Source organism: Microtus oregoni, unplaced genomic scaffold (genome assembly GCF_018167655.1).
Source record: "Microtus oregoni isolate MIOR12 unplaced genomic scaffold, Mior012 000019F_ref0000042, whole genome shotgun sequence".
Taxonomy (NCBI): domain Eukaryota; kingdom Metazoa; phylum Chordata; class Mammalia; order Rodentia; family Cricetidae; genus Microtus; species Microtus oregoni.
The window spans coordinates 7,594,389-7,620,545 of NW_024543078.1; the positions used below are offsets into that span (position 1 = coordinate 7,594,389).

At 42.2% G+C, this 26,157-nt stretch overlaps 1 protein-coding gene across 1 annotated transcript; it reads left to right on the forward strand.

Annotated features, from left to right (window-relative positions):
* Positions 1-9,589: 9,589 nt before the first annotated feature.
* LOC121459755 (zinc finger protein 431-like) lies at positions 9,590-25,029 on the forward strand. Its single transcript, XM_041669752.1, has 3 exons — positions 9,590-9,726; positions 24,643-24,769; positions 24,965-25,029. The coding sequence occupies exons 1-3, from the start codon at positions 9,724-9,726 to the stop codon at positions 25,027-25,029; spliced, it is 195 nt and encodes a 64-aa protein (XP_041525686.1). The 5' UTR covers positions 9,590-9,723.
* Positions 25,030-26,157: the final 1,128 nt, after the last annotated feature.

Consider the following 26,157-nt stretch of genomic DNA (forward strand, 5'->3'; position numbering starts at 1 on the left):
ATGTGTGGGTGTGGTGTGTGCACGCATGGGCATGTGTGCATGTGTATAGCACTATTAATAAAAATCCAGAGACAGATATTGGGGTTCAGCCTGAAGACCAGAAAAGCAAAGCTTCCAACCGTTGGCCCTTACCTCTTCTTCAGTCCAAAAATGGTGATCCTGCCTCCAGGAAACTTTAGAATGAGACTAAGCCTCAAACCTGTCTCCTCCAACCTTATATTGCTGCCTAGTGCTGGGATTAAAGGTGTGTGCCACTGCCACCCAGTTTCTATGGTAAACTAGTGTGCCTACTGAGATTAAAGGTGTGTGCCACTACTGCCTGGTTTGTATGGCTTATCAGTGTGAGTGTTTTGCTCTCTGATCTTCAGACAAGCTTTATTTTTTAAAATACAAGCAAAATATCGCTACGTGTGTGTCTAATATTGTAAAATGGACTTTCTTCATGTATTTCTTATTAAAAAATAAAAATTAATTTATGTATATTGTACCACATTCAGGAGTAGAGTCATATGAGAAGGTTTTGTACAATTTGAAATTATTTAAATTCCTGACTTTCTTAGATCTAAGGTATAGTTTAGGAACCCCACAATAATTGGCTGTTTCTAAACACAGTATGACATGACAATCTGCTGGAAACATGATGTTAAACCAATAAATACTTGTTACTATTAAACTGTTGAGAGAAGCATGATTTCCCCTGCTTAATGTTTTCTCCTGAAAATCCTCACAGGCATATCCTTATGGGCGAATTGCATGATTTTTGAGGCTGCACAAGTTTTGTTTTGTTTTTCATTGCTAGGGATCGAACCCAAGTGTCTCACAGGAGGTAGGCAAATATTCTGCCACCGAGTCAGCTTTATACAGGATTTCCTTCAGCCAGTCACAGTGGCTCACACCTGTAATCCCAGCCTTTGAAAACCTGAAGCAGGAGAATCAAAACCAGCTCAAGAGGAGACCAGAACATAGAATGAGACCTTGTTCCAGAAACACAAAACAATTCTCTCATCATAGGATCAAGATCTCACCCAGGCACATGCTGTGCAAAGTCTAGGGTGTAGTCGAGAAATAAAAATGCAAAGATTTCCTAGTTCATAAGGAGACCAAGTGGTGATGTCTGTTATGTGGTAAAACCTTCCATTAGTATGAGTTAAAGGAACAGGCACAGTGAGGGCTAAAGTTATGCTTTAAGTTTGAAATTACTATGCTGAAGAGAACTATAAAGAAAAAAATGTCTGTAACCTGTCAGACCCACTTGCCAGATTCCCAGATAAATTTCTGGGAATGCTGGAAGCTGTTGTTCATAGTCAACAACTGGTTTGTTTTCCCTTCCGCAGTTGAGGTTGCTTGCCCCATCTGCACACAATATGCTTGACTAGATGAAGGGGGAAGGTATATAGGCATGAAATACGTCAGAATGAATGCTTACCTCTGGTTGCACAAAAGCTAAGCTGTTTGAAATGTATTCTCTGTCTCTCTTTTCCCCTCTCTCTGTCAGTCCTTCTTCTGAAGAGTCTCTGCCTCTCCCTCCTCTTTCTTCTCTTTCTGTTCCCTCTCTTTTTCTCCTTCTCCCCCCATAAGACCTTACTCTTATGCTATTCCCAATATCCACTAAATAAACTCTATGCCCAAGCTCTGTCTTTATAGTGTAGCTGTCTCCCACTCCCCAAGGCCTGGGATCACCTGATACAGCCCCCCCTTATGGGTCCAACCTCGGGTCACCAACATCATGAATGATCATATTCGTGCCTGACTCAACCATGACTCGACTTGAATTTAGAAAAAAATTTAGAAAAAGTTTTCTTTATATCTATTTTTGTCTCTATCGTACCTTTCATTGAATATATATGTCTGTATATTTCTATAAAAATGTTTAAGTTTTCCACAATGAACAATGAATTTTCCTACAGTAATCTTTGAAATTCCAGGAATAAGATGGGGCCCCACAACAACAACTCTACCTGGTTGATATGATGTCATGATGCTGATAGCACTACTAGAAGACCTGTTTTGGGTATCAGTTGCTCAAGATGGTTCCAACTTGGTTAGCTGAAATGGTGCACTTTTTTGCAATATTCTGGCCAGACCTCCAAATAAGAACCTCAGAAAAACTCTACCAAATTACTCAGAGACTATTTGCAATTATATCAGACAGTAATCTTGGAACTTAACCACATTTTACTTTCACAGGATCCCATAGAAAGAATATCACCTCCATGACAGCTGGAAGTAATTCTAGAAGACAATGTCCCCTCTCCCAAAAGTTTGTCCTCAGGGTTAGGGATATGATTTAGGGTTGATTATAATTGGTATAGGGTTGGGGGTTGACGGGGGAAATTTTATAAGCTCAGGGATCTCTACGAAAAAAAGGGGAAAATTGAATGGGATAATAGATTAGTGTGAGCTTATAATATTATAGTATATAATATTAGTGTGAACTAATAATAGTGAGTAATAAAATGAATACTTGTGTGTTATTATTTATAGGTAATTACATTGGTATAGATTCTTGTATATTGATACAAAGTTAAATTACATTGACTATTGTATGCATGCATGCTTCTACCTCTGCTTAAAACCTTTTATATATTGATATATATTTATCATATTGCAATGCACATTTCTACCTCTGATCAAGATACTTATACATTGTTTACAGTTTGAGGTCATTGTCCTCATTTGTTGCACGATTGTTTATTGTATAATATTCTAATATGAAGTCTTTGTCTTTAAGTTATATAAGGTATTAAGGATTATAGATCAATAGTCATCTATGTTTGTCATACTTATAGTTAGACTAATCAGGTTCTTTAGATACATAGAGATTATATTCTGCATAGATGAGTAATCTTCAACCACTTCAAAGATCTGTAGAATATGGCATTTAAATGACTTAGGGTTCTGTTGAATTGAGACACAATTGCTCCTGGCAGCACCAATCTACTCCCGAGAGAATGTTGAGTACCAAAGACACTCTACTTGAAACTTGTTTTCTTTTTGGCAAAACTGGCCTTTGGGCAAAGAAATGCCCATGCCTCAACCACTGACAAGATATATGTTATCCAGAAATGGATAAGCAGGACTGTCAAATCTTGCCAAGATAGGATAAGATGGTTTTGAAAATTTTCCTGCCTCTGAAAATGGTACATCAGTTATTCTAGGCCTTAGCCAAAGTTGGTCACTTCAACTTTGCAAATAAGACTTTGGGTGATTGCTCAGGTAGCCAGTTGTCTCTGTCATTTGTTGTACATTTTTGAAAGTAGCTTGATTGCACTTCCTGCTTACTCAAGTAATATTATTTCCCTTCTCAAATCTTCCATGGGGTTGAAGACCAGATAGTTGTAGTTACTTTCCTCTCATGAATTTGCCAAGTTATCTATTACACAAGTCTTAAACTAGTTAGGGAAGGATAATTATTGAATATATTTGTTCTTATTGTATATAATTTTGTATTAGGCTTAGAACTCTCTTTTTTAAACATAAGGGGCAGGTGCTGTAGGAAGTCTTACAGCGAGTGGTTACCCGCCTACTGGGGCGTGGCCTCTTATACTATATAAAGCGATGTAGAGCATGCATCTGGTCTCTTTTCAGGCCTTTCTGTTCTGGTTGTGAATTTTTTTTTCTGATTTCTATTCAAGCAGAGGATTCTGATTTGTGAGTCTACTCCTAAGTAAATAACCATTTATTTCTCAATTCTGAACTAGTGTGGGATTTCTTTTGCATGTCCTTCTTCAAAGTCAGATGTAATTCTGATGGGTTTGCTTTTACATGTTCTGTGGACTTTTTCTCTTTGTAACTCTTAATATTCTTTCCTTTTTTCTATATGCTTAGTTTTTTTTGGGGGGGCAGTCTATTTGGTGTTCTGTAAGCTTCTTGTACCTTCATTTCTTACTTTAGTTTGGGAAAGTTTTCTTCTATGATTTTGTTGAGTATATTTTCTGTGCTTTTGAGTTAAACTTCTCCTTCTATTCTTATTAGTTTTAAGTTTGATCTTTCATGGTGTCCCATATTTCCTGGATATTTTGTGTTATGCATTTTGTTAGATTTAATGTTTTCTTTGACCAGTGAATCTATTTTCACTATTATATCTTCAGCGCTTAAGATTCTCTCTTCCATCTCTTTTATTCTGCTGTTTATGCTTGCATTTGTGGTTCCTGATCATTTTTCCACATTTTTCATTTCCAGAATTTTCTCAATTTGTGTTTTCTTTGTCTCTATTTTGGTGTTTAAGTCTTGAAGCATTTCTTTCATCTGTTTTATTGTCTTTTCTTGGTTTTCTTTAAGGGATTTGTTGATTTCTTTCATTTTTTGTTTGTCTTTTTCTTCATTTTTTTGAGAGAATTTTTTATTTCTTCTTTAAGGGCCTCAAACATTTTCCTAAAGTTATGTTTTTAGGTCATTTCCTTCTGCTTCATCTATATTTGCGTTTTCACACCTTGTTGTTACAGAACCACTAGTTTTTTTGTTGTTGTTGTTTTTTTTTTTTTTTGGTGTCGTGTTGCTCTTTTTGGTATTGAGTGTGTTTTCACCTTGTTGACCCATCTTTTCCTCTGATTGGTATAATTGGGGCTGTGTCTGTGGTAATCAATCCTCCAGGTGGCAGTAGATCCAAGACTCATATTGTTGCTTTTGTGGTGTAGTCGGGGATCACAGTTCTAGTCACCCTGGAGATCACTTGGCACTCCTGGAGGTTGCTCTGCAATCCTGGTGGTCATTTGGGCCTGCTCCCATGGTGATCACTGACTGGGGTTTGCTCGGCCGAGGTAAATGGTTCAAGCCTGTTTCTGTAGAGCTCACTGGCGGAGGCCTGCTCCCGCGAAGGTCACTAGCTCAGGCCTCTGCTGGTGGAGGTCCCTGGTTCAGGCCTGCTCTCTCAGAGGTCCTTGGTGTGTGTCCAGTCCTGCAGAGGTCTTTGCCTTGGGCCTGATTCCTTGGTGGTCTCTCCCTCATGCCTGCTCCAGCAGAGATCACTGGCTTGGGCCTGCTCCCACAGAAGTCACTGACTTGGGGCTGCTCCTAAGGAGGTCGCTGGCTTGGGTCTATCCCCACAGATGTCCCTGACTCAGGACTGCTCCCGAAGAGGTCCCTGGCTCGGGGCTGGTTCTGCAGAAGTCTCTGGCTGAAGCCTGCTCCCTTGGCAGTCACTCCCTCATACCTGCCAGCTTGTGTCTTTTTATAGGTGAATTGAGTTCATTGATACTTAAAGATATTAATGACCAGTAATTGTTAATTCCTGCTGTTTTTTAGTGGTAGTGTTTGTGTGTTTCCCTTTCTTTGGGTTTTCTGGAGTGAGGCAATCTGTTGCCTGTGTTTTTGTGGGTACAGATAGCTTCTTTGGGTTTGAGTTTTCCTTCTAGTACTTTCTGTAAGGCTGGGTTTGTGGAGAGGTCTGATTTTGTCATGGAATATCATTTTTTCTCCATCAGTACTGCTTGAAAGTTTTGCTGGATATAGTTGTCTGGCCTTGCATCCCTTGTCTCTTAGTGTCTTAAGCACATCTGTCCAGGACTTTCTGACTTTTGGTGTTTTCACTGAAAACTCAGTTGTAATTCTGATGGGTCTGCCTTTACATGTTACACGACCTTTTTTCTTTGCAGCTCTTAATATTCTCTCTTATTTCTGTATGTTTAATGTTTTGATTACTGTATGGTGAGGGAACGTTTTTGATCCAGTCTATTTGGTGTTCTGTAAGCTTCTTATACCTTCATAAGGATATCCTTCTTTAGGTTGAGATAGCTTTCTATGATTTTGTTGAATACATTTTCTGTGGCTTTGAGCTGGAATTCTTCTCCTTCTTCTAACCCTATTATTCTTAGATTTGGTCTTTTCATGGTGTCCGAAGCTTCTGGATTTTTTTTTTTTTTTGATTTTTCGATACAGGGTTTCTCCGTAGCTTTTTGGTTCCTGTCCTGGAACTAGCTCTTGTAGACCAGGCTGGCCTCGAACTCACAGAGATCCACCTGTCTCTGCCTCCTGAGTGCTGGGATTAAAGGCGTGTGCCACCACCACCTGGCTCTTGGATGTTTTGAGTTAAGAATTTGTTGAGTTTAACATTTTCTTTGACTGATGAATGTATTTCTCCTATTATATCTTCAGTGCCTGAGATTCTCTCTTCCATCTCTTTATTCTGTTAGTTATGCTTGCATCTTTGGCTCCTGTTTGTTTACCCTGATTTTCCATTTCCAGAATTTCCTTGGTTTTATTGCCTCTATTTCAGTTTTTAAGTCTTGAAGTGTTTGAACTGTTTGCTTTGCCTGTTTAGTTGTTTTTTTTCTTGGTTTTCTTTAAGAGATTTATTGATTTATTTCAATTTTTTTTGTCTTTTCCTCATTTTCTTTGAGGGAATTTTTCATTTTTTTCTTTTAGGGTCTCTTTCATTCTCATAAAGTCATATTTAAAGTAATTTTTTTCTGCTTATTTTGGGTTAGGATGATCATGTCTTCCTGTTGTATGACCACTGGGTTCTGGTATTACCATGTTGCTTTTTAGGCTGTTGAATTAATTCTTGCATTGGCGCCTACACATCTCTTCCTCCAGTTGGCACTGTCAGTGTCTTTGCCCCTTGGTCCAATACTTGCAGTTGCTGTCTGTGTCTCAGAGATCCTTTCTTGGACTGATTGTTACAGTTGCTCTCTGTGTTTCAGGGAGTTCAGAGGTCTCCATGGATAAGGGGGTGTTTTGGTGCAGTGGGACTGGTAGGTTACAGGGTCTGATAGATGGGGGAGGGGGGGCTGTTGGAATAACCTTCCTGCTTGTAGTTTGTCTGTTGGCTGGCTAGTGACACTGAGGCAGGTGGGGGAGGGGCCCAGGGTTTTATCCCTGTACCAGGGGCCTAAAGACTGGGCTGTCCAGTTGGGAGCTGGTCACTCACCTCTTGGTCCACTCTGTGCAGTCACAATCTGTGCATCAGAGGTCCTCTGAGTTTGCAGGGGGATGGGTGGGTCTGGAGTGGAGTGGTACTTGTAGTTTACAGGTTTTGATAGATGGGGGTTGTTGGTTGTTGGAGTAGCTTGCCTTTAGGAGGCTTGCCTGAGAACCTGATGCAGGCGGGGAAGTGACCCAAAGTTTTGCCCTGTACCTAGGGTCTAGAGATTGGGGTGTCCAGCTGGGTGGCTTGATGTTGTGTGTTCCACACTCCACAATGCATACAGCTGGGAATGGTAGCCCTTGTCAGTAATCCCAGTTCTTTGAAGATCGATGCAGGTATGTGAATTTAAGAAGCCACTCCTCCCAAACCCCAAATGAAGAAAACAGATTATTCTGCTTCTGTCTTTTGAGTGTAGAGATGTAGCCATGAACCACCAAGCTTGGATATTTAAGAAGTAAGTGAAAAGCTAAGATAACAATAATGATAACTCCAGGCCCTGAGGAACATTTGTTTTACATACAAAGAGGAGTCAGGTTTTTTTTTTTATTAAAGTTAAATTTAACTAATACAAATTTACAAATACATTAATGGGAGCCTTTTCACACTTGCATGTGAACATACACAGTGTTTACATCAGGTCACAACCAAGTCCTCAGCATTTGTCTCGTGCTGCTGACAACTTCCCAGTGCTTCCCTGCAGGTGCTAGAAATATGAACTACATCACCATTTTCTATAATCATCCGATTTGCAGTAGCATAGGGCACTTTTTATTTGCTCTAACAGTAACTTAGCAGTCATCCACTGTCTCTTCCCTCATTTCACTCCCATTAGCTCCCACCAGTCTGCCTTGGTGATGGCAGCAGCAATGGTTACTCCATTGCCAGCTGGGGCAAACTTCATTCTTCCCTATATGACAAGCGCTCCCCTTAAAAGTTTGTCAGCCAGAGTTACTCACTTGCTCCTCTTGCTACCCTCTTACTCCTCTCTTGTTCTCTCTGTCTGCCTCTCTCATGTTGCTGCTACAGACAGCCATTCACTCTGTTGCTCTCCCTTCTTCCCCTCCCCAGGAAACCTCTTACACTACATCTGTTGCACCGGCTGTGTTCTCTTAGCTGCATTCCTTGGCACAGCCCACCAAAGGCACCCAATTCACCCAGTTAAGTCCTTTCACTTCCCAAGTGAACCAATTTAAAGACCTTATTTGGCTCACAGGTAAAAGAGCTTGCCTGCAAACCTATTTACCTAAAGGCAATCGTGGGACACATGATAGGTGAGAAATAACCCTTGAAAGTTACTTCCTGACTCCACTCCCTCCACCGCAGGCTATCCCTCTCTAGGCCTCTCTATTTCTGTCTCTATTCCTTCCTCCTCCCCTAAACACCATTTTTTTTAATTGGGGGAAAACCCCACAAAACCTATCTCAGCATAAAGGCATTTGCCTATAAACCTAGGTATTTAGGAGGCCGAAGGGTGAGAATAACAAATTCAAGGTTAGCCTGGACAACTTATCAAGGCTGTAGCCAAATCAAACAGGGCTGATGCTGTGAGCTCAGTGCTGAGCACTTTCATAGCGTGCTCCAGGCCCTGAAAGCAATCCCAGCACTGGAAACTTAAAAGAGGGGGAGGAGGGGAGAGGAAGAGAAGAGTAGAGAATTGAGAAGAGAAGGTGGGGGGAGACTCCCACATAGCAGGGGCTGCCTGCCTTCCACACCCCAGATTAGCTCCTTTATTAAGCGGGGAAGAAAAGTTAAAGTGACTGCTTTTTGAGTCAGGCAGAAAAACACCAGCAAAGAGAAAAAGGGGAGGTCTGTGTTAGAATGGGCTAGGGTGCAGTGGTAGAGGAGAGAGGATGAGAGAGAAAGGGAACCCGACAAGGGAGGAGGCAGTGGTATTTTTCCCAGGGGGACAAAGGACTGCCTCTGGATAGAGGGGAGATACATGTGGCCAACAGGAAAATGGCGGTTTATAAAGGTAAAGGGGAAAGCCCTTGTTAGATGAAATGTTTAATTTTAACTGGGCATGCTAATTAGGTGAGCCAAAGGGGGTTTCTGATTGCTGGACCTTGGCAGCTTCAGGAAGGGGAAACAGACAAATAAGGAATCAGACCTTGGTGGGTAGCTTTAGGAATTTTATTCTAACGACTTTTAGAAAGGCAGAGACAATGGGGGAGAAGGGCAAGCCCTGCCAGGGCTGCACGCTCTAGTGGGCTAATGTCGTTTCGGAGAGAGGGAGGGAGGGAGAGAGAGAAAGACAGAGACAGAAAAACAAACAGGCAACCAAAATGGTTGGATTTATAGGGAAGGGCAACCCAGCCCCTGCGCTGGACTACTTCAGGGTATGTTAGGAGTATGCAAGCCATACTCGGTAACAGGTAGGAACTGAGGGATGCAGGGAGAACTTGGTACCCAGGGTCTGCTTTGATACCTTAAGTAGGCACCTCAGCTTTTGGTGGTGGGTTTGAGCTGTAACAACCTGTACCCAGAGGAAGAAGGGAAGTGCCTGTTTAGTGCAGGTAGTGCAGGGAAGACTTTTCCAGTCCAGGCACAAGTTCTACAATGCCAGTCTCCACAGGTCAGGGACAGGTTTGTATCTGGAGATGCCCTCAGGGCTGGGAACCGCTGTGCTGCGAGCTTTCAAACTACTCTGTCCGTAAGGTGCTTGCGACTGTCAATCAGGACACAGTAGCCAATCAAGGCTTCCAGTTAGGCTGCCAGGCAGAACAAGGGAGGACACTTCCTGTCCTCCACGCTGTAGGCTCGGGGACCCCGGGACTGAGGGAGACTCTGTGGTTCCGTTTGCTGCGCTGTGACCCGCGGTCGGGAGCTGTGGGGAGAGCGGGGCGAGCTCGGAACCCGCCATGGTGAGCGAGGGCCGCCGTCCCCACGCGGGTGGAGCCGCGGGAGCCGGTGTGGGGTCCTCCCGACGCTGTGGGAACGGGCGGACGCTGCGCCCCGTGAGGTCCCTGCTGTCCCTGCAGCTCCGGGTCCTGCGGCTTCTGAGTAACTTCCATCTGTGGGCTGAACCTGCACAGAACACCGGGACGTGGGTACCGTGCCTGCATAGTGCCGTACTGTGACGTCACGATACAGAGCGCGCGCAGGCGCTGTGTTTCACCGTCGCCTAGGAAGGCAGATTTGCTACCTCCTGGGGCCCTAGTCACTCTAGTGTCTTCTAGAAGTTCTGCGTTTGGCCCCGAACATTCACGTATAGGATCCGCCTGCAGTTAATTCTTTGCAGGACGTAAACTCTATGTCAATAACACATTTGCCTGCAGATACCAGGGTAGTCCAGTCACTTGCCTCAGTAATGCCAGACTCACTGAGTTTCCCGGCCTAATGTGTTAGAGTTGGTTCTGTAGAAATAGTGTTTTTTTGTTGTTGTTGTTGTTTTTTTTTTTAATTTCTAACTTTGCTCTCATGTTCTGTTGATTTCTTTCCCAGACAGTGCGATCTTTATTGCAGTCATACGAGAAGTTTTGAAATCAGATGATGTCACTGTGTTCTTGTGTAGACCAGTTTTTCATTTATGATGAGCTTTCCACATCAGGTTTCTATTGACAGCAAAAATTGTTAGACATATTATTGCACTATTGCTGATTTATAGCTCAGTTGTGTACTGAAATAATAATGAGGCTTCCTGTCTTCAATCAAGTATTTTCTCTCCATTGATCAAGAGTTCTTTAATTCTTTTAATTACAAAGTTATAGTGTTGGTGACAGATATTTGTCACATCTCTGTGTTTCTGGCATATTTATCTCTGATGACATAAGATGTGAGGGTATATGTTTTTAATTTTTCAATATTTTATTTCATGTGTATGAGTGATTTGCTTGCATGTATATATGTAGACCACATGTGTGTTTGGTATCCACAGAAGACAGCAGGAAGCATCCGATCCCCTGCAACAGCATCTAGGGATGATTGTGTACACCATGTTAGAGTTGGGAACCAAACCCAGGACTTCTACAAGGAAAAAAAAAAGTGGTGGTAACTCCTGAGCCATTACTCCAGTCCTAAACTTTACAATGTTCTATATGTGCTGAAAAGCAAGTGTTAAGAGAATTGAGGTTTGCTTAACACTCTGTCATTGGGGCTTGGGAGATGATGCAGTAGGTATGTTGGTTAGATTTGGTCAACTTGACACAAGCTGGAGTCAGACTGGCCTGTAGGCAAACCTATAGAGTGTTTTCTTGATTGATGCAATGGGGCTCATCCTACCCTGGGCAGGTGAGCCCGAGTTTTAGAAGGAAGCCAGCTGAGCAAGCCATGCTAGCAGGAGGACACTTACAGCATTTCTCCAGGTCGACAGCACATGTGGAATGCACAAAGCCTATAGCGTATATAAGCTGGCAGATCTGTTCCTGACCTGCACTTGTTGAGTGTCATCCAGAGTGGGAGACCTGTAATTGTTGAAGAGATTGTTCTCAATTAATCTCTTAAGTGTGTGGCATGATTTCTCATTGGGAAGGTGCACTAATTCTGGAACAGTTGCACCTTCAAGCTTTCAAAAACTGTTTTGAGACAAGATTTGTTATGTTTACTCTCTTTGAGTTGATCCCGGTGTTTAGGCCCACAGGGCATCGACCCTGCTGTCCTCCTGACTCCACCTCCTCAATTCTTGATTAAAGGTTTATAGGAGCAGAGACTTATAAAACTCTCTACTTGAGTCACAGAGTGGGCTGTCTATTGCATTTTCCTGTTAGTGTGTGGAACTAAAGAGGTGTGTGTGGAACATATCTACTCCAGTGAGACCAGAATAGGAAGAATGGTTTATTGTGTACATTGCAGGGGAAACAGGCTAGGCCATAGTGAGGGTAAAGGTTCTCTAAGTCATTGTCCTGTAGGTGTCTCTGTGATAATGAAGATTCTGATTGGGCAGGGTGAGTGCCTTTCTGTGTACTTTCCCGGCATGCATAATCTCATACCATATGAATGAAGGAAAACCAAAATGATGGGTGCACAGTTTGGGGAGGTTACCTTGAGCCACTGAAATCTCCGATTGGGCAACTCTCTCATGTTGGTCCGTAGAGACCTGGTTGTCTCAGTTTAGTCAGGTGAGAGGATTGAGATGCCAAGCATTCGGCTGTGGCGTGTGTGTGAGCCTGCAGTACTCAGCAGCTAACATTTTACACAGGGTCATACAGTCTCTTACACACGTGGACGTGTGAGTTCTGTACAGAACGATGAGTATAGATCTATTTGCATTCTTCTACATGCACACATCCAGTTTGACCAGCATTGCTTGTTGGTGAAGCTGTCTTTTCTCTTGTGTGTATTTCTGGCATCTTTATCAAAACCCAGGTATCTATAGGCATGTAGGTTCATTCCTGGGTCTCAATTCAATTCTATTGATCAGTGTGTCTATTTTTATGTGAAAACAATATTTTTTTTATTACTATACCTTTGTAGTACAGCTTGCATTCTGGAATGGTGAGACCTTCAACAATTCTTTTTCTGTTCAGAAGTGCTTTAGCTGTCCAGAGTGTTCTGTTTCTCCATTTTAGGTTGAGAATTATCTTTTCAAGGTCTGTAAAAAATTGTGTTGGGATTTTGATGGAGATTGCATTGAATGAATCTGTAGGTTTCTTTTGGTGGGATTGTCATTTTTACTATGTTAATCCTACCGATCCGTGACCATGGGACACCTTTCTATCTTCTCATATCTTCCTCAGTTTCTGTCTTCAGAGACTTGAAGTTTTTATCATATAAGTCTTTCACTTGCTTGGTTAGAGTTATCCCAAGCTGTTTTATATAATTTGAGGTTGTTTTGCAAGATATTATTTCCCTGCTTTCCTTCTCAGGAATGTTGGAGAGCTACTGATTTTTGTGCATCCAGCCACTTTGCTGAAAGTGTTTATCAGCTGTAGGAGTTTCCCTGTGGAATTTTTAGAGTCACTTACATATACTATTGCATCATCTGCATAAAAATACTTTGACGTCTTCCTTTCCAGTTTATATTCCCTTAATCTCCTAGGTTGTCTTATTGATCTAGCGTATCCATGTTGAATAGATACGGTGTGGGTGGGCACTCTTCTTTTGTTCCTGATTGTAGGTGAGTAATTCTGAATTTCTCTCCGTTTAATTTGACGATGGCTGTAGATGATTCCTACTTGAACATGGTGAATGATCTTTTGATGTGTTCTTGGATTTCGGTTTTAGGTCTCTTATTGACAAGTTTTACATCTATGTTCATAAGGGAAATTGATCTGTAATTCTCTTTCTTTGTTGGTTCTTTATGTGGTTTAGATTTCAGGGTAACATGGCCTCATAAAATGAATTTGGAGCTCTACTGGCTGGTTTTGTGTTTCCACTTGACTCAAGCTAGAATCATCAGAGAGGAAGGAGGTTCAGTTGAGGAAATGCCTCCACGAGCTCCAGCTGTAAGATTTTTCTCTATTAGTGATAAATAGGGAAAACCTCAGCTCACTGTGGGTGGTGCCATTCTTAGGCTGGTGGTTCTGGGTTCTATGAGAAAGTAGGCTGAGGAAGCCAGGGGGAGCGAGCCTTAGTGCTTACTGAAGTACCCCTCTTTGGACTCTGCATCAGCTCTGACCTCCAGGATCCTGCTCTGTTGGAGTTTCTGTTCTGACTTCCTTGGTGACAATCAGCCATGTGGGAAGTATAAGCTAAATAAGCCCTTTCCTCCCCAGCTTTCTTTTTGGTCGTGATGTTTTGTTGCAGCAATAGAAGCCCTAAGACAGCCAGTGTTCATTCTGTTTCTATTTTGTGGGATAATTTTTGTTGTATTGATAATAACCTTTCTTTGAAAGTTTGATGGAATTTCGTGGTAAAATGATCTGGGCCCTAGGTTTGTTTGTTTGTTGTACAGAAACATCGTGTTTAAGCAGAATTCCTTTTTGTTGCCACTTATATCCTGCATCTCCCAGTGTAGCCCGGGTTAGTTAGGATGCTTGGAATCCAGGCATGTGCACCTGATCAGCTTGATAGACTGTTTAAAAGTCTCTGGAAGAGTTGGGGTAAAGACTTCCTAATCAAACAAAAGCACTAACAGTAGAATTCATTTACATTTCTTTAACCCCAGGAGTTAAATCCAGCAGGATGTAGACTCTGGCAGCTGCTTCTGTTCTCCCCCATGTCAGAGGTCACTCCTCCAGGTTCACATGTAATCCTGTTAAGGCAAATCGTTAGTGTCAACTTTTATGTCAACTTGACACAAGCTAGAGTCATCACAGAGGAGGGAGCCTCAATTGAGGACATGCCTCCATAAGATCATGCTGTATACAAGCCTGTAGAGTATTTTCTTACTTTTTCATTGATGGGAAAGGACCAGCCATTATAGGTGGTGCCATCCCTGGGCTCATGGTCCTGAGTTCCATAAGAAAGCAGGCTGAGAAAACCATGCAGAGCCCGCCAGTCAACAGTACCCTCCATTGCTTCAGCGTCAGCTTCTGCCTCCAGGTTCCTGACCTGTTTGAGTTTCTGTCCTGACTTCTTTCAGTGATGGACTAATGGTGTGGAAATGTAAGCCAAATAAACCCTTTCTTACCCATGTTGCTTTTGGCATTTATTGTAGTCATAGAAACCCTAAGACAACCCCCCATGACTTTGTAAACAAACAAACAGCCATCTGTGCTGTGCAGATCTGTTTCTTCACTAACTGTCCAAACAGCAGGTGCACATCCCATCTCACAGTAAGATTCCCAAGGAATCAGTTCAAGACTTGATTACTGGGAGGTTCTCCTTCAACATTTCTTCTACTAGCATAGCCACAGAGACCTGAAATGCTTGGTAGGTTGAGGCACGAGGATGTGCTTGAACATAGCTTGGCTATCTGGCCAAGGTTAGTTAGTCTCCACAATAAATGGACAAATACATATTTGTTGAATTTGACTTTTTTGTGAATTAAGTTTTTGGCAGTATAGGTTGTGTGACCTTGTCAAGCTCCTTGCCTCTACAGGCCTTAGTTTGCCCTTTGTAGACTATCAGAACCATTAATTTGTAGAAATGAAGTATCGAGGATGTTCAGATACTGTGGATATTAGCATCATATGAGGACTCTGATGACCTGCACCCTCTCATCCCTGCCTCGCTTTCCTGATTTTTACAGAAACTATTCCTCAGTGTAAATTCCTGGAAGAGGGCTCCAGCCTCACTTCACACCTCTGCCAAGTGCTGGTGTCAAACACAGTCATTAGTCCCCTTTGCCTCCTGAAAATGTTTTAAGAAAGCATTGAGGTGTCAAATCTACAACAAACAGTAAAGATTTAAACAGCCCAATCTCTTCAAATTCCCTGGAGTGGCAGATCTCTCCCTTGACAAGAGAAGCCTCAGGAAACCCCAGCTCTTGTTTCCCCCAGGCTCCGCTTCCCATTTTACCCCAGCTCCCTGCTTACTTTGAGCAGTTGGTGCTGGGCCCTGGACTTTCACCACAGATTAAAGTGAAAGACACACACGCAGTGGGGACTCCACCCAGACCACAGCTTCTAGGGGATTGAGAGGCAGGGAGAAGAGATGCTTGGACTGACTTTTCTTCTATGTGTTCTTGTTGCCCGGGCTGACTTGGATGTTGTGTTCTCTACATCTCAACTCCTAGGCAAGCCCTTTACCAAACAAGCCACAACCCTACGCCCTTTTAAGAAGTGTAAGTTGTATATACCTTTAATCCGAGCACTCAGGAGGCAAAGGCAGGTCTTTGAGTTTGAGGCCTGCCTTTTCTGTAGAGTGAGTTTCAGGAAAGACAGGGCTGCACAGAGAAACCCTGTTGTGAAAAATGAAAAGGGAAGGAAAGAAAACGTAAATGCTAAAACCAGGGAGGGCTCAATCCCAGCCCTCGGGAGGCAGATACAGGGGGATGTCTGTGACTTCTAGACTTTAGGCCATCCAGAGCTACATAGTGAGACCCTTTCCCCCAAACAAACAAGAAATGTAAGTGAGAATAGTAAAAAGTCAGTATTTGAAAGTTGCTTTTGTAGTGGGCACAGAATTGTCCCTTGAGGCCCTGGGGATGTAAATGAAGGCCCTACTCAGTCTGCATCTGTCTGTCTCATCTTCCTTAATTCAGGGCATAGATGTAAGTCATTGTCCTAAACTGGAGCCACCTTGGTTGCAGGAAGAACAAAACCTAAGACAGAAATCCCTACCCCACCCCTGTATACAGCATATGTGACTGGCTACCTTCCTGATGGTGAGGCTGCACCCTGAAGCTTGACTGACCATCTTCCATGAGCCAGATTGATCCCCTTAAGAGGGATAGTGATGAGGGCTTGTGACCACCCTCATCTCGCACACAAGACTGACACACCTCTAACAGGATCTATTAACGACGCATGCCCGAGATCCACCAGTGCTTTCTCTATTGAAACCTGGAGCTCACACCAGGAGTCCCGGGCTCCCTGCAGGATGAACCAGCATTTTGCCAACTCAGTTACATACCCAGAGCTATGTAATTAAATTAATTTATCACATCTCTGTAGCAGAGGGATGACTTTGCAGTCCAGATTCTTCTTTCTTTCTGGTGTCTGGACTTAAAGCCTTGAGAACCACACCTGGGTTCAATCTCCATCTCTATTCTTCACCTTTCCTGTTCTGTCTCATTTGTGTATGGTGGACCCTTAGTAGAGCCTAACCTGCTGGGCCTTCCTGGTCAGATTTTTCTTCTGAAAGGCTTGGTAAGCACAATTGAACATTTCTTTGTACCTTGGTTATTTCCTGGCGGCGAGACTGTTTGCCACAGTGAGCTGGAAGCGTCTTGTTTGCACCTGTGACTGACATTTCCACACTCACAGTTTCACGGTGCTCAAGGCTGCAACTTCGCCCCCCACTCCTTCCCACCAGCTCTTCAAGTGATTTTCATTTCAGTCAGTGACGCTGCATTGGCTTTGCCCTAGCAGATCTCCTTAGCTGTTAGGTATCTCTCCTTTATCTCTTTCCTTTGCTTGAAAGTTCAGTGAGCCCCTTTATCCTGTATCCTTCACCAAGGCCACTTGGCCATTATTGAGTGACCCCTTCCCCTCCTCACAGTCACTACTGTCATGCTGCATGTAACTGAGCAAAGTGTGTTTGGCTTAATTAAGGTTGTATTGACGCATAAGCAGGGCACTGAGATCACTTGCCCAGTACAGACCTTATGAAGGAAGGGGACTTTAAGGAGTAGGGATTGGAAAAGCTATCTTCTAAGGAGACTGGCAGCTGGCAGAAAACGGTCAGCATTGGCATTCTACAGAAATCCCGAAACTTTCCAAGGAACTGGTAGATGGACAGTTTCCATTCTGCAGCAGAGAGTTCTGGGTGGTGAGTGACTGTTTTCAAGTCTCTGGTGCATAATTCTTTTGAACCAGAAGTCTCCTGATGCATGCATCTCATCCCAGGAGCTGGGGAGGCTGAGGCTGGAGGGCTGCTAGATCTTGTAGCATTGAGCTTTCCCCCTGGTTCTAGCACCGTCAGAGGCACTATGGCATGCGTGTAGGGACAGTCAGAGCACAGATTTCTGAAGCCCTTCTCTCCTTCCATCTTCACCTGCATACTGGGTTCAAAATTCGTGTCCTCTGGCTCGGAATGGCATGTCAAGCACTTGTACCCGCCAAGCCAAATCACTGGCACACTATTATCTTTTTAAAAGACCCCTTATCTCTCAGAAATACACTTTGAAATATCTCTGTAGCCCAAGCTGCCCATAAGCTGTTGCATCTATGTAGCCTAGATTTATTTGAGCATAGTCTCCCTGTCTCAGCCTCCAAATACTGGGATTGCAGATCAATTCTGAGGCAGAAGGCAATAAACACAAATTTCTCTCTCATGTTACTGTGCAAATTCAAAATTAATAAAGAAATACTTCATCATGTAATATTCTGTCATACTACTTTGGTTTGACTCACCAAAAATTTAAATATATCTAAAGAGTATTTCACCAGGAAAAATAATATATTTATACTACCTATGGTGATATAAACACAATGGTCTCTGATAGGAGTGTTCCACCAAAATCGCTACATGTTACTGATGAACTGGATTTCTGTTTTCTTGAGTGCCTATGTCAGGAACTGGGTGCCTCGAATGACACCGATGATTGTCAGGCTAAATTGTGAGGTAGAGGTGGGGGTGTGTGGAGCACACAAGCTGAAGTGTAAGATGGGGTAGGGGTAATGTAGGGAAGGAAACTGAGACAGGATACTTGCCAAGTTAGAGGGGACCGGTGGCTTTCTTTATGAGAATCTAGATACATTTTAATTTTTAAATGACAATTGTTTGTTTACTGACTTGTATGGAGACTGACATGCCCGTGTCATTGTCCCTTGTGGATCTCAGATAAGAACCTATAGGAGTCAGCTCTACCTTTCCACCATGTAGGTCCTGGAAAACAAACAAAGGGAGAGTCCCCAGCCCTCAGGAACTGGGAAGGAAGATCCAGTTTGAGGACAGCCAGCCCATCTTCTGGTGACCACCCGTTCACATAGTTTCTGCTCACATAATGCCCTGAATTCCCCTAGGCAGTCACCTCTGCAGTTTCAGGCCAAGGTTAGTCCCAGTGGATGCCTTTCCCCATGTCAATAGCATACTAAGATCTGTCTTAATCATTTCAACCAGGGTCTGGATTTAATTTTGACACTGTCCAACTCCAATACTTAGGGTTATAGTTTTGCAAACATGCCTCTAATCCTGGCATCTTCCAGAATTCAACCTTGGAAAAGCTTTCATGACTCTAAGATTTCAAGACAGTGGCTACCAGCATCATGATACCACCCTTTCAGGTCAGGTTTTGCTTGTGGCCACCTTTGAATCAGAGTAACACAGTGTCAAATTAATCATGTAAGTTCTTTTCTTTATATATAGTCAGCAGCTTGTTTTGTTTTTAATTAACACATGTATTTGTGTCACAGCACCTAGAGCCAGTTGCCTCCTCCTGCACAAATACCACATCTAAGGCCATGTACAGTTGGGTAGACAGAAATGTTGAGTCTCAGAGACCCTCCTCCCAGAGGACCTCTAACAGACCTTCCCTCACCAGTTTGGGAAGTGTAGTCAAACCCAAGCCAAGTAAAATGTGGTTCATAATTGGACATGGGCTACCACAATGGAGCTGCCCAAAAGCTATCTGGTCTAATGGTGAGTTTTAGGCTAGCAGGAATACATAGTGTGGTACTATCTCAACAAAACCAAACAACAGATAAAACTGGGCACCTTAAATTGGATGGGATTGGCCCAAAGAGATTGTTCCATAGCAAAGGTATTTGTGAGCATATGAAACATATGATCATCTGAATTCATCCACAAAGCCAACAAAAAGTCTGTAAGGAGAGAATTCACAACATTGTCTTCTAACCTTCACAAGCACCGGGGTATGCACATGTCTCCCTGCCCCTCCCGCTCAGTTCACACAAACATGGTAACGAAGTATTTAAAATGTGGGGCTGGTAGGCCTAGCATTCTTTCTGTAGCTTAGGCAGGCTTTCTGATGAGCTGGGATGTGTGCTCCTGCACCACAGATACAGAAGTGATACTGCATTTCTCTTTTTATGATCTGAAATTTTATTTATGTGAATGGGGATTTTTTTTTCCTTTGTATATGTTTGTGCACCATGTGCATGCAATGCCCTGAAGAACATAGAAGAGGATTTCAGGTCCTCTGGGACTGTAATTAGAGACAGTTTTGACTTGCCCTGTGGATGGAAGGAACTGAAATTTGGTCCCCTGTATGAACAGCCAGAGCTCTGAACACAGTGAACCATCTCTCCAGCCTTTTATTCAGATACTTAATACTGTATTTTTATTCTCAGGAACTTGGGAGGCAAAGTTAGGCCTAAGCATTTTGCAGCAGGCTGTTTTGAAAACTTACTTCTACCAGGATTGTAGAGATGGCTCTGCAGTTAAAAGCACTGGTTGTTCTTCCAGAGTGTTGGGGTTCAATTCCCAGCATTCACATGGCAGCCATCACTTGTCTGTAATTCCCATTACAGGGGCTCCAATAATCTTCTTCTGAGTTCAAGGCCCTTTACAGACACGGAGGACAGACATACATACAGGCAAAGTACCCATACTTGTATAATGAAGTTTTTTAAAAAACATCTTTCTGGAGCTTGCTGTAGGAAATCCTTCAGCCAAGAGCCTTTAAGTTACCTGTCCACTTGGGTGTGGCCTCTTATACTGTAAAATGCATGCTCCTTCTCTCTTTTGGCTGCTGGATTTGGTTGCTGTTCTCTGGTCAAGCAGAGGACTGTGGTCTATGAGTCTACCCCTAAATAAATAACACTTTATTATACTAAAAAAGGGGAAATAGATTAGTGTGAGCTTACTCACACTAATAATAATGGTGAGTAATAGAGTAAATACCTGTGTGTTGTAGGAGGTCGCTTGTTTGTTCCTGGCTGCTCATCCCTGAGATAATCACACAGAAACCATATTATTGCAATACTGTTTGGCCAATAGCCTAAGTGTATTTCTGGCTAACTCATATCTTCAATTAACCCATCTCCATTAATCTGTATATCCCCATGTGGCTGTGGCTTACCCAGTAAAGTTCTGGCATCTGTCTCTGGCGGGGCCACATGGCTTCTCTCTGACTCTGCCTTCTTTCTCCCAGCATTCAGTTTAGTTTTCCCCACCTAGCTCTATTCTGCCCTATTAGGCCAAGCCAGTTTCTTTATTCATTAACCAATAAAAGCTCTTAGTTTCTGAGCCTGGGATGCTTTTCAAATACAATCTCATGTAGGGAAGTAAATTCCTCCTTGTGGAATAGATCTGGCAGAAGAAAAGCAAAGGAAGGACAGGAAGGACATTCTTTGGTAGATTCTAATGAGAGTTTTGTTAAAGGTTTCTTTTATTTTTTTCAATTTTTTATGTCCAATTCATTAGTTTTAACTGGTCAGAACTCTGAGGCCTGTGTGTAAAATGAAAATATCAATCTTTCTCTAAAGCTTTAGATATTAATTGAGAAGTTTTAGCTCTGTAAACCAGCCATTGTTGAAGATCTGATGTACATTTTATATCCAATTGGAGGTGTAGAGTTTGAAGTTTGCTCCACCAGTTTTGTGTCCTGCTTTGGTCTAGTATTTCCTCACTGCTCCTTTCCCTATGGTTTGGAAGGATAAAGTTTATTGTGTTTTTCATTGTATGCTAGAAGTATGTGATTTGGTTTTTTATTTTTATTTTTCAGGAGATTACAGTTAAGAGATTTCAGAAGAGATTCTTTGAGCTTTGGCTTTTTAAACAAGTTTGAGACTATTATGCACTGTGGGGATGTCTGAAATTTGACTGAATGCTTTTTTGCATTATGGTATAGCTACCAGCCTGTGGGGGTCAGAAAACTGAATATGGTGACTTGAAAAGGAAGACCCCATAGACTCATGTTTTTGAATGCTAGCCCAAAGGGAGTGGCAATATTAGGAGGTGTAGCCATGTGAAGTGATGCTACCTTGTTGAAGAAAGTGTATCACTGTGAAGGTGGGCTTTGACATCTGTGTGTTTCCCCCTGCTAATGCTTGAGGATCAAGACCTAGAACTTCAGCATTTTTTCTAGCACCATGTCTGAGTGGATGTCATCCTGTTCTTGCCATTATGTTAATGGATTAATCTTCTGAATTATAGGCAGGCCTCAATTAAATGTTTTCCTTTATGAGAGTTGCTGTGCTCATGGTGCTTCTCCACAGCAAGAAAATCCTAACAAAGACAACTTAGGACCTGGACTATCTCAGGTTTCCCCCCCACTAGGATTCCCCTGATCATTGCACTCCTCCTCCTTCCCAGGAACTCTGAGACCTTTGGGAACTCAGTAGGATCTCCAGAAATGTCCATATTTACCATAGAACACTGCTAGGACATGGCTTTAAGCCAATAGAATGTTTTTAGTAGCTGGCCTGCCACTACAGGATCCCAGTGTAGTCCCATACTTCTTTCAGAATGAGCTTTTAAGCACAAAAGTCATGTTCTGGGTTGACATAGTTCAGTTAACAAGAACAGTTAGTCAGAAGTGGAACTGCAGAAGGTAAAATGCAAGTTTAGTACATTTAGAGATTTTCCACATAACTGGGGGGGCATTGATGGATTGGGACTCTTGTTTTTGGAAAGTGGTGCTGTCTATGTGCTGAGTTTTACAGCCTGAGTGGGACTTTCATCATGGAGTCAGTTGTACTACGGTCTGGAGGCTCTGTTAACACTGCTCAGATGAAGGTGTATTTTTCTGTGTTTTGGTGAAATGTTCTGTGAATATCGCTTTAGGTCCATGTAGTTTATAATGTCTGTTAGCTCCAGGGTTTCTCTGTTTAGTTTTTGTTTGGATGACCTGCAGGTGGATGAGCATGGGGTATTGAAGTCTTCACTGTGTGAAGGCCAATATTAGATTTAAGCTGTAGTAGTGTTTATTTTTACAAATGCAGGTGCCCTTGTGGTTGGGGAATAGATGTTAGAAATTGAAACATCATCGCAGCAGATTTCACTTTGGTCAATATGTAGTGTCCTACCCCATCTCTTTTGGTTAATTTTTTTTGAGGAGCATCTCCTACATTTTATATGCCTATGGATGCATTGGATGAACAGCGAGTCCACATTAGTTATTTTGGTTTTTCTTTCTGTGCTAGGGCTTATGCCCATGCACTTCACACATGAAAGGAAAAGTTGTGTGCCTGCAGCGAGTGCTGAGAACTGACCTAGGCCCTCTTCAAAATCAGCAGGTGATCTTGTCTGTAGACCCATCATTATATACTCCATCCTTTTAGTTGCTTTTTTTTTATTGTTTTAGGATCAACATTTATTTTACTAATGTTTTTGAGAAGCATCTGTCAGTCAGTAACTTATTAAAATGCTTGCCTTTCTAGGAAGTATTAGCTTTATGGTTTAAAAGGAGTCATTCCAATTTATTATAGACAAGTACAGAATTGGAATGAATGTTTAAGGCTATGGAGGAATTTCGAGGGAGCCCTTAAGTGCTTTCTAATTTTTGTTTCTCTGTTTATTTTGTAAGGCATTATTATACTGTGTACCTTTGGCTGTTCTAGAAATCTTAATATACACCAAACTTGCTTGGAAATCACAGTTTTCCCCGTGTCTGCTTCCTGAGTGATGTGGGATTCCCCTCTTATGCTGTGGCTATCTTTTATTACCATTGGTTAATAAGGAAGCTACTTTGCTTTATGGCAGGGCAGAATAAGGCCAAGTGAGAAATTCAAACAGAGATGTAGAGAGATGCCATGTAGCTACCAAAGGAGAAAGATTCCCTTGGAACCTTACCAGTAAGCCGCAGCCTTGTGGTAATACACAGATCAGTAGAAATGAGTTAATTTAAGATGGAAGAGCTAGGAATATACCTAACCTATTGACCAAACAGTTTTGTAAATAATATATTTTCTGTGTGATTATGCAGGTCTGGGTGGCCAGGAAACAAACAAGCATTCTCCAGCTACAAATTGGCACCCACTGTCGGGGTCATGGATCCACATAAGACCTAAAAATAGCTTAAGGAAAAAGGAGGGCTTCTAGACTCACAAAAATGGGAGCCAAGCGAGGCTTCTTGGTAGTCACCTATTTTTTTCTGATAAGCTTTGTTTGCTGACTGCAAGTAGTATGGCTTCTTTAAGCGATAGCTTTCTGGTTTGTACTGGTTCTGGCTTTTTTGGAAGCTCCCACTTAAGAGTTCTTAAATGGATTTGTGAGCAGAGTGCTTCTACTTGAAGAAAGCCACTGATGAACTTTGCCAGTACAGGACAGAACAGATCTTCAAATTTCCTGCTTCTAGGAAAAGTCTGCCAGATACTATGGGCCTGTCAACTAAATATGGATGCCCTAACATTATGGAAGAACTTTGGGTGACTGTCCAGGCAGCAAGATGTCTCTGTCAATTCTAGATTATTGGAAGTTGCTTACAGTGTACTTCCTGTTTACTTAGGTAATATTATATCCTTGAGGGGTCATTGATAAAGTTGAAGACAGCACAGTTATAATTATAGTTTTCCTTAGTTATTATAAAGGATAAATTAGATAGAGAATTTTAGAAAATATGATAGATGATAGAGTATTTTCTTTAATGTAAATGAACTAAATATTACAACTATAGTTCTTGCTTGATAACTTCTTTGTATATGTAGTTTTACTATGTTAAAGTTAAAACTTTCATTTTTAATCAGACAGGAAAGGGGAGGTGATGTGGGTTTCCCCTCTGTGTACTATGAATATATTTTTTACCACTGGTTAATAAAAAAGTGTCTTTAGCCTATGGCAGGGCAGAATAAAGCCAAGAAGGAAATTTGAACAGAGATATAGACAGTAGGTGGAGTAAGAGAGACACCACCGGAACTGTAGACCACAGCTTCATGATGATACACAGGTTGATAGAAATGGGTTAATTTCAGATGTAAGAGCTAGCTAGGAATATGTCTTAGTTATTGACCAAACAGTGTTGTTATTAATATAGTTTCTGTGTGATTATTCAGGTCTAGGCAGCTGGGAAACAAAAGAACAGTCTCCAGCTACCCTTGATTTGTAGGATTATGTGTATTACCACACCTTTTTTGAAGTTAATAATTTTGATAAAAATTTTGCGGATGTATACTGAAAAGTGTTACTCTGTTTGCATGTCTTCATATATAAGCAGACATTTCTCCTGCAATGCCATGTTCTATTTGGTGGGCACAGAAATGGAAGTTATCCTTTTTTTCTGTTTTGTTCTAAAATGAATTGGTGACTACATTTGAAATTCTGTAATCCATTTCATGAAATATATTGCGTACACAGAATTTTGCAAATATATTCTCAATATATTTATACTTTGAGGTGTACTTTTACAAAGCAGTCTCAACATTTCTATTATGTCTTTATATGGGATATTTTAGGATGCAGTGACCTATGAGGATGTGCATGTGAACTTCACTCATGAAGAGTGGGCTTTGCTGGATCCTTCCCAGAAGAGTCTCTACAAAGATGTGATGCTGGAAACCTACTGGAACCTGACTGCTGTAGGTAGGAATGTGAGCTTTCTGTCACTTTTTAAACTAAGAAGACAAACCTTGGAGATCGGTAGTCTTCTGTGATTCTGAATGTGAAAGAGGAAGAATCTGGTGAATAAATCAGACATTGTTCTAATGTTCACCAAAGATAGTGATTTTAATTGTGCCATATTTCCAGTAATATATTATATTATGTACTGTATTTTAGGGTACAAATGGGAAGGACACAATATTGAAGAACGTTGTCAAAGTTCTAGAAGACACGGAAGGTAATTTTTGTGTACAAGCTGACACATTTGTACCTCTGAAGAAATGTTAACGAACCCCAAAGTTTTAATGAAAAGCAGCCGTGTAAATAAGCACAGCTTCGTGGTGATTATTAAATTCTAACAACGCCATGCATTCCACTGTCAGGTATCAGATCAGTGTTTGCAAAGCAATCCTTTAAGAAACAAGATGTCACATTATTTTTACTTTTTAAAAGATTTCTATTCATTTTACATACCAACCACAGTTCCCCCTCCCCTCCTCATGCTTCCTCCTCACTTCCTCCCACTCACCCCCATCCACACCTCTAAAAAGGGTAAGGCCTCCCATGGGAAGTCAGCAAAGTCTGCCACATGGAGTTGAGGCAGGACCAAGCCCCTCCTCTCTGCATCAAAGCTGAGAAAAGCTTCCCAAAATAGGGAATGGGCTCCAAAAAGCCAGCTCATGCACCAGGGATAGATGCTGGTCCCACTGCTAGGGGCCCCACAAACAGACTAAGGCATACAAATATCACCCACATGAAAAGGGCCTATCTTAGTCCCGTGTAGGCTCCACAGTTGGTCCAGAATCTGTGAGCTCCTACGAGCTTGAGTCAGCTGTCTCTGTGGGTTTTTCCATCATAATCTTGACACCCCTTGCTCATATAATCCCTCTTCCCCCTCTTTGACTCAATTCCCAGAGCTTGGGGCAGTGCTTAGCTGTGGATCTCCACCTCTGCTCTCATCAGTTGCTGGATGAATGTTCTATGATGACAATTAGAGCAGTCATCAATCTGATTACAGGAAAAGACCAGTTCAGGCACCCTCTCCATCATTGGTAGGAGACTTAGCTGGGGTCATCCTCATGGATATCTGGGAATTTCCCTAGCACCAGGTTTCTCCCTAATCCCATAATGGCTCTCTCTATCTAGATATCTCATTCATTGCTCTCCCTTTCTGTCGCTCCCCCAACTCGACCATTCTGTTCCCTTATGTTCTCATCCTCCATTCCCTCCCCTCTACCACCACACCTCCAGTTTACCCAGGAGATCTACTTCCCCTTCTGAGCGATCATTGTGTCCCTCTTAGGGTCCTCCTTGTTACCTACCTTTTCTGGGGCTCTGGATTGTAGTCTGCTTGTCCTTTGCTTTCCATA

Excerpts from the sequence above, each read along its gene's own strand:
- LOC121459755 (XM_041669752.1), top strand. Across the intron at positions 24,770-24,964 it reads CTGGAACCTGACTGCTGTAG|GGTACAAATGGGAAGGACAC; the intron begins GTAGGAATGTGA and ends ACTGTATTTTAG.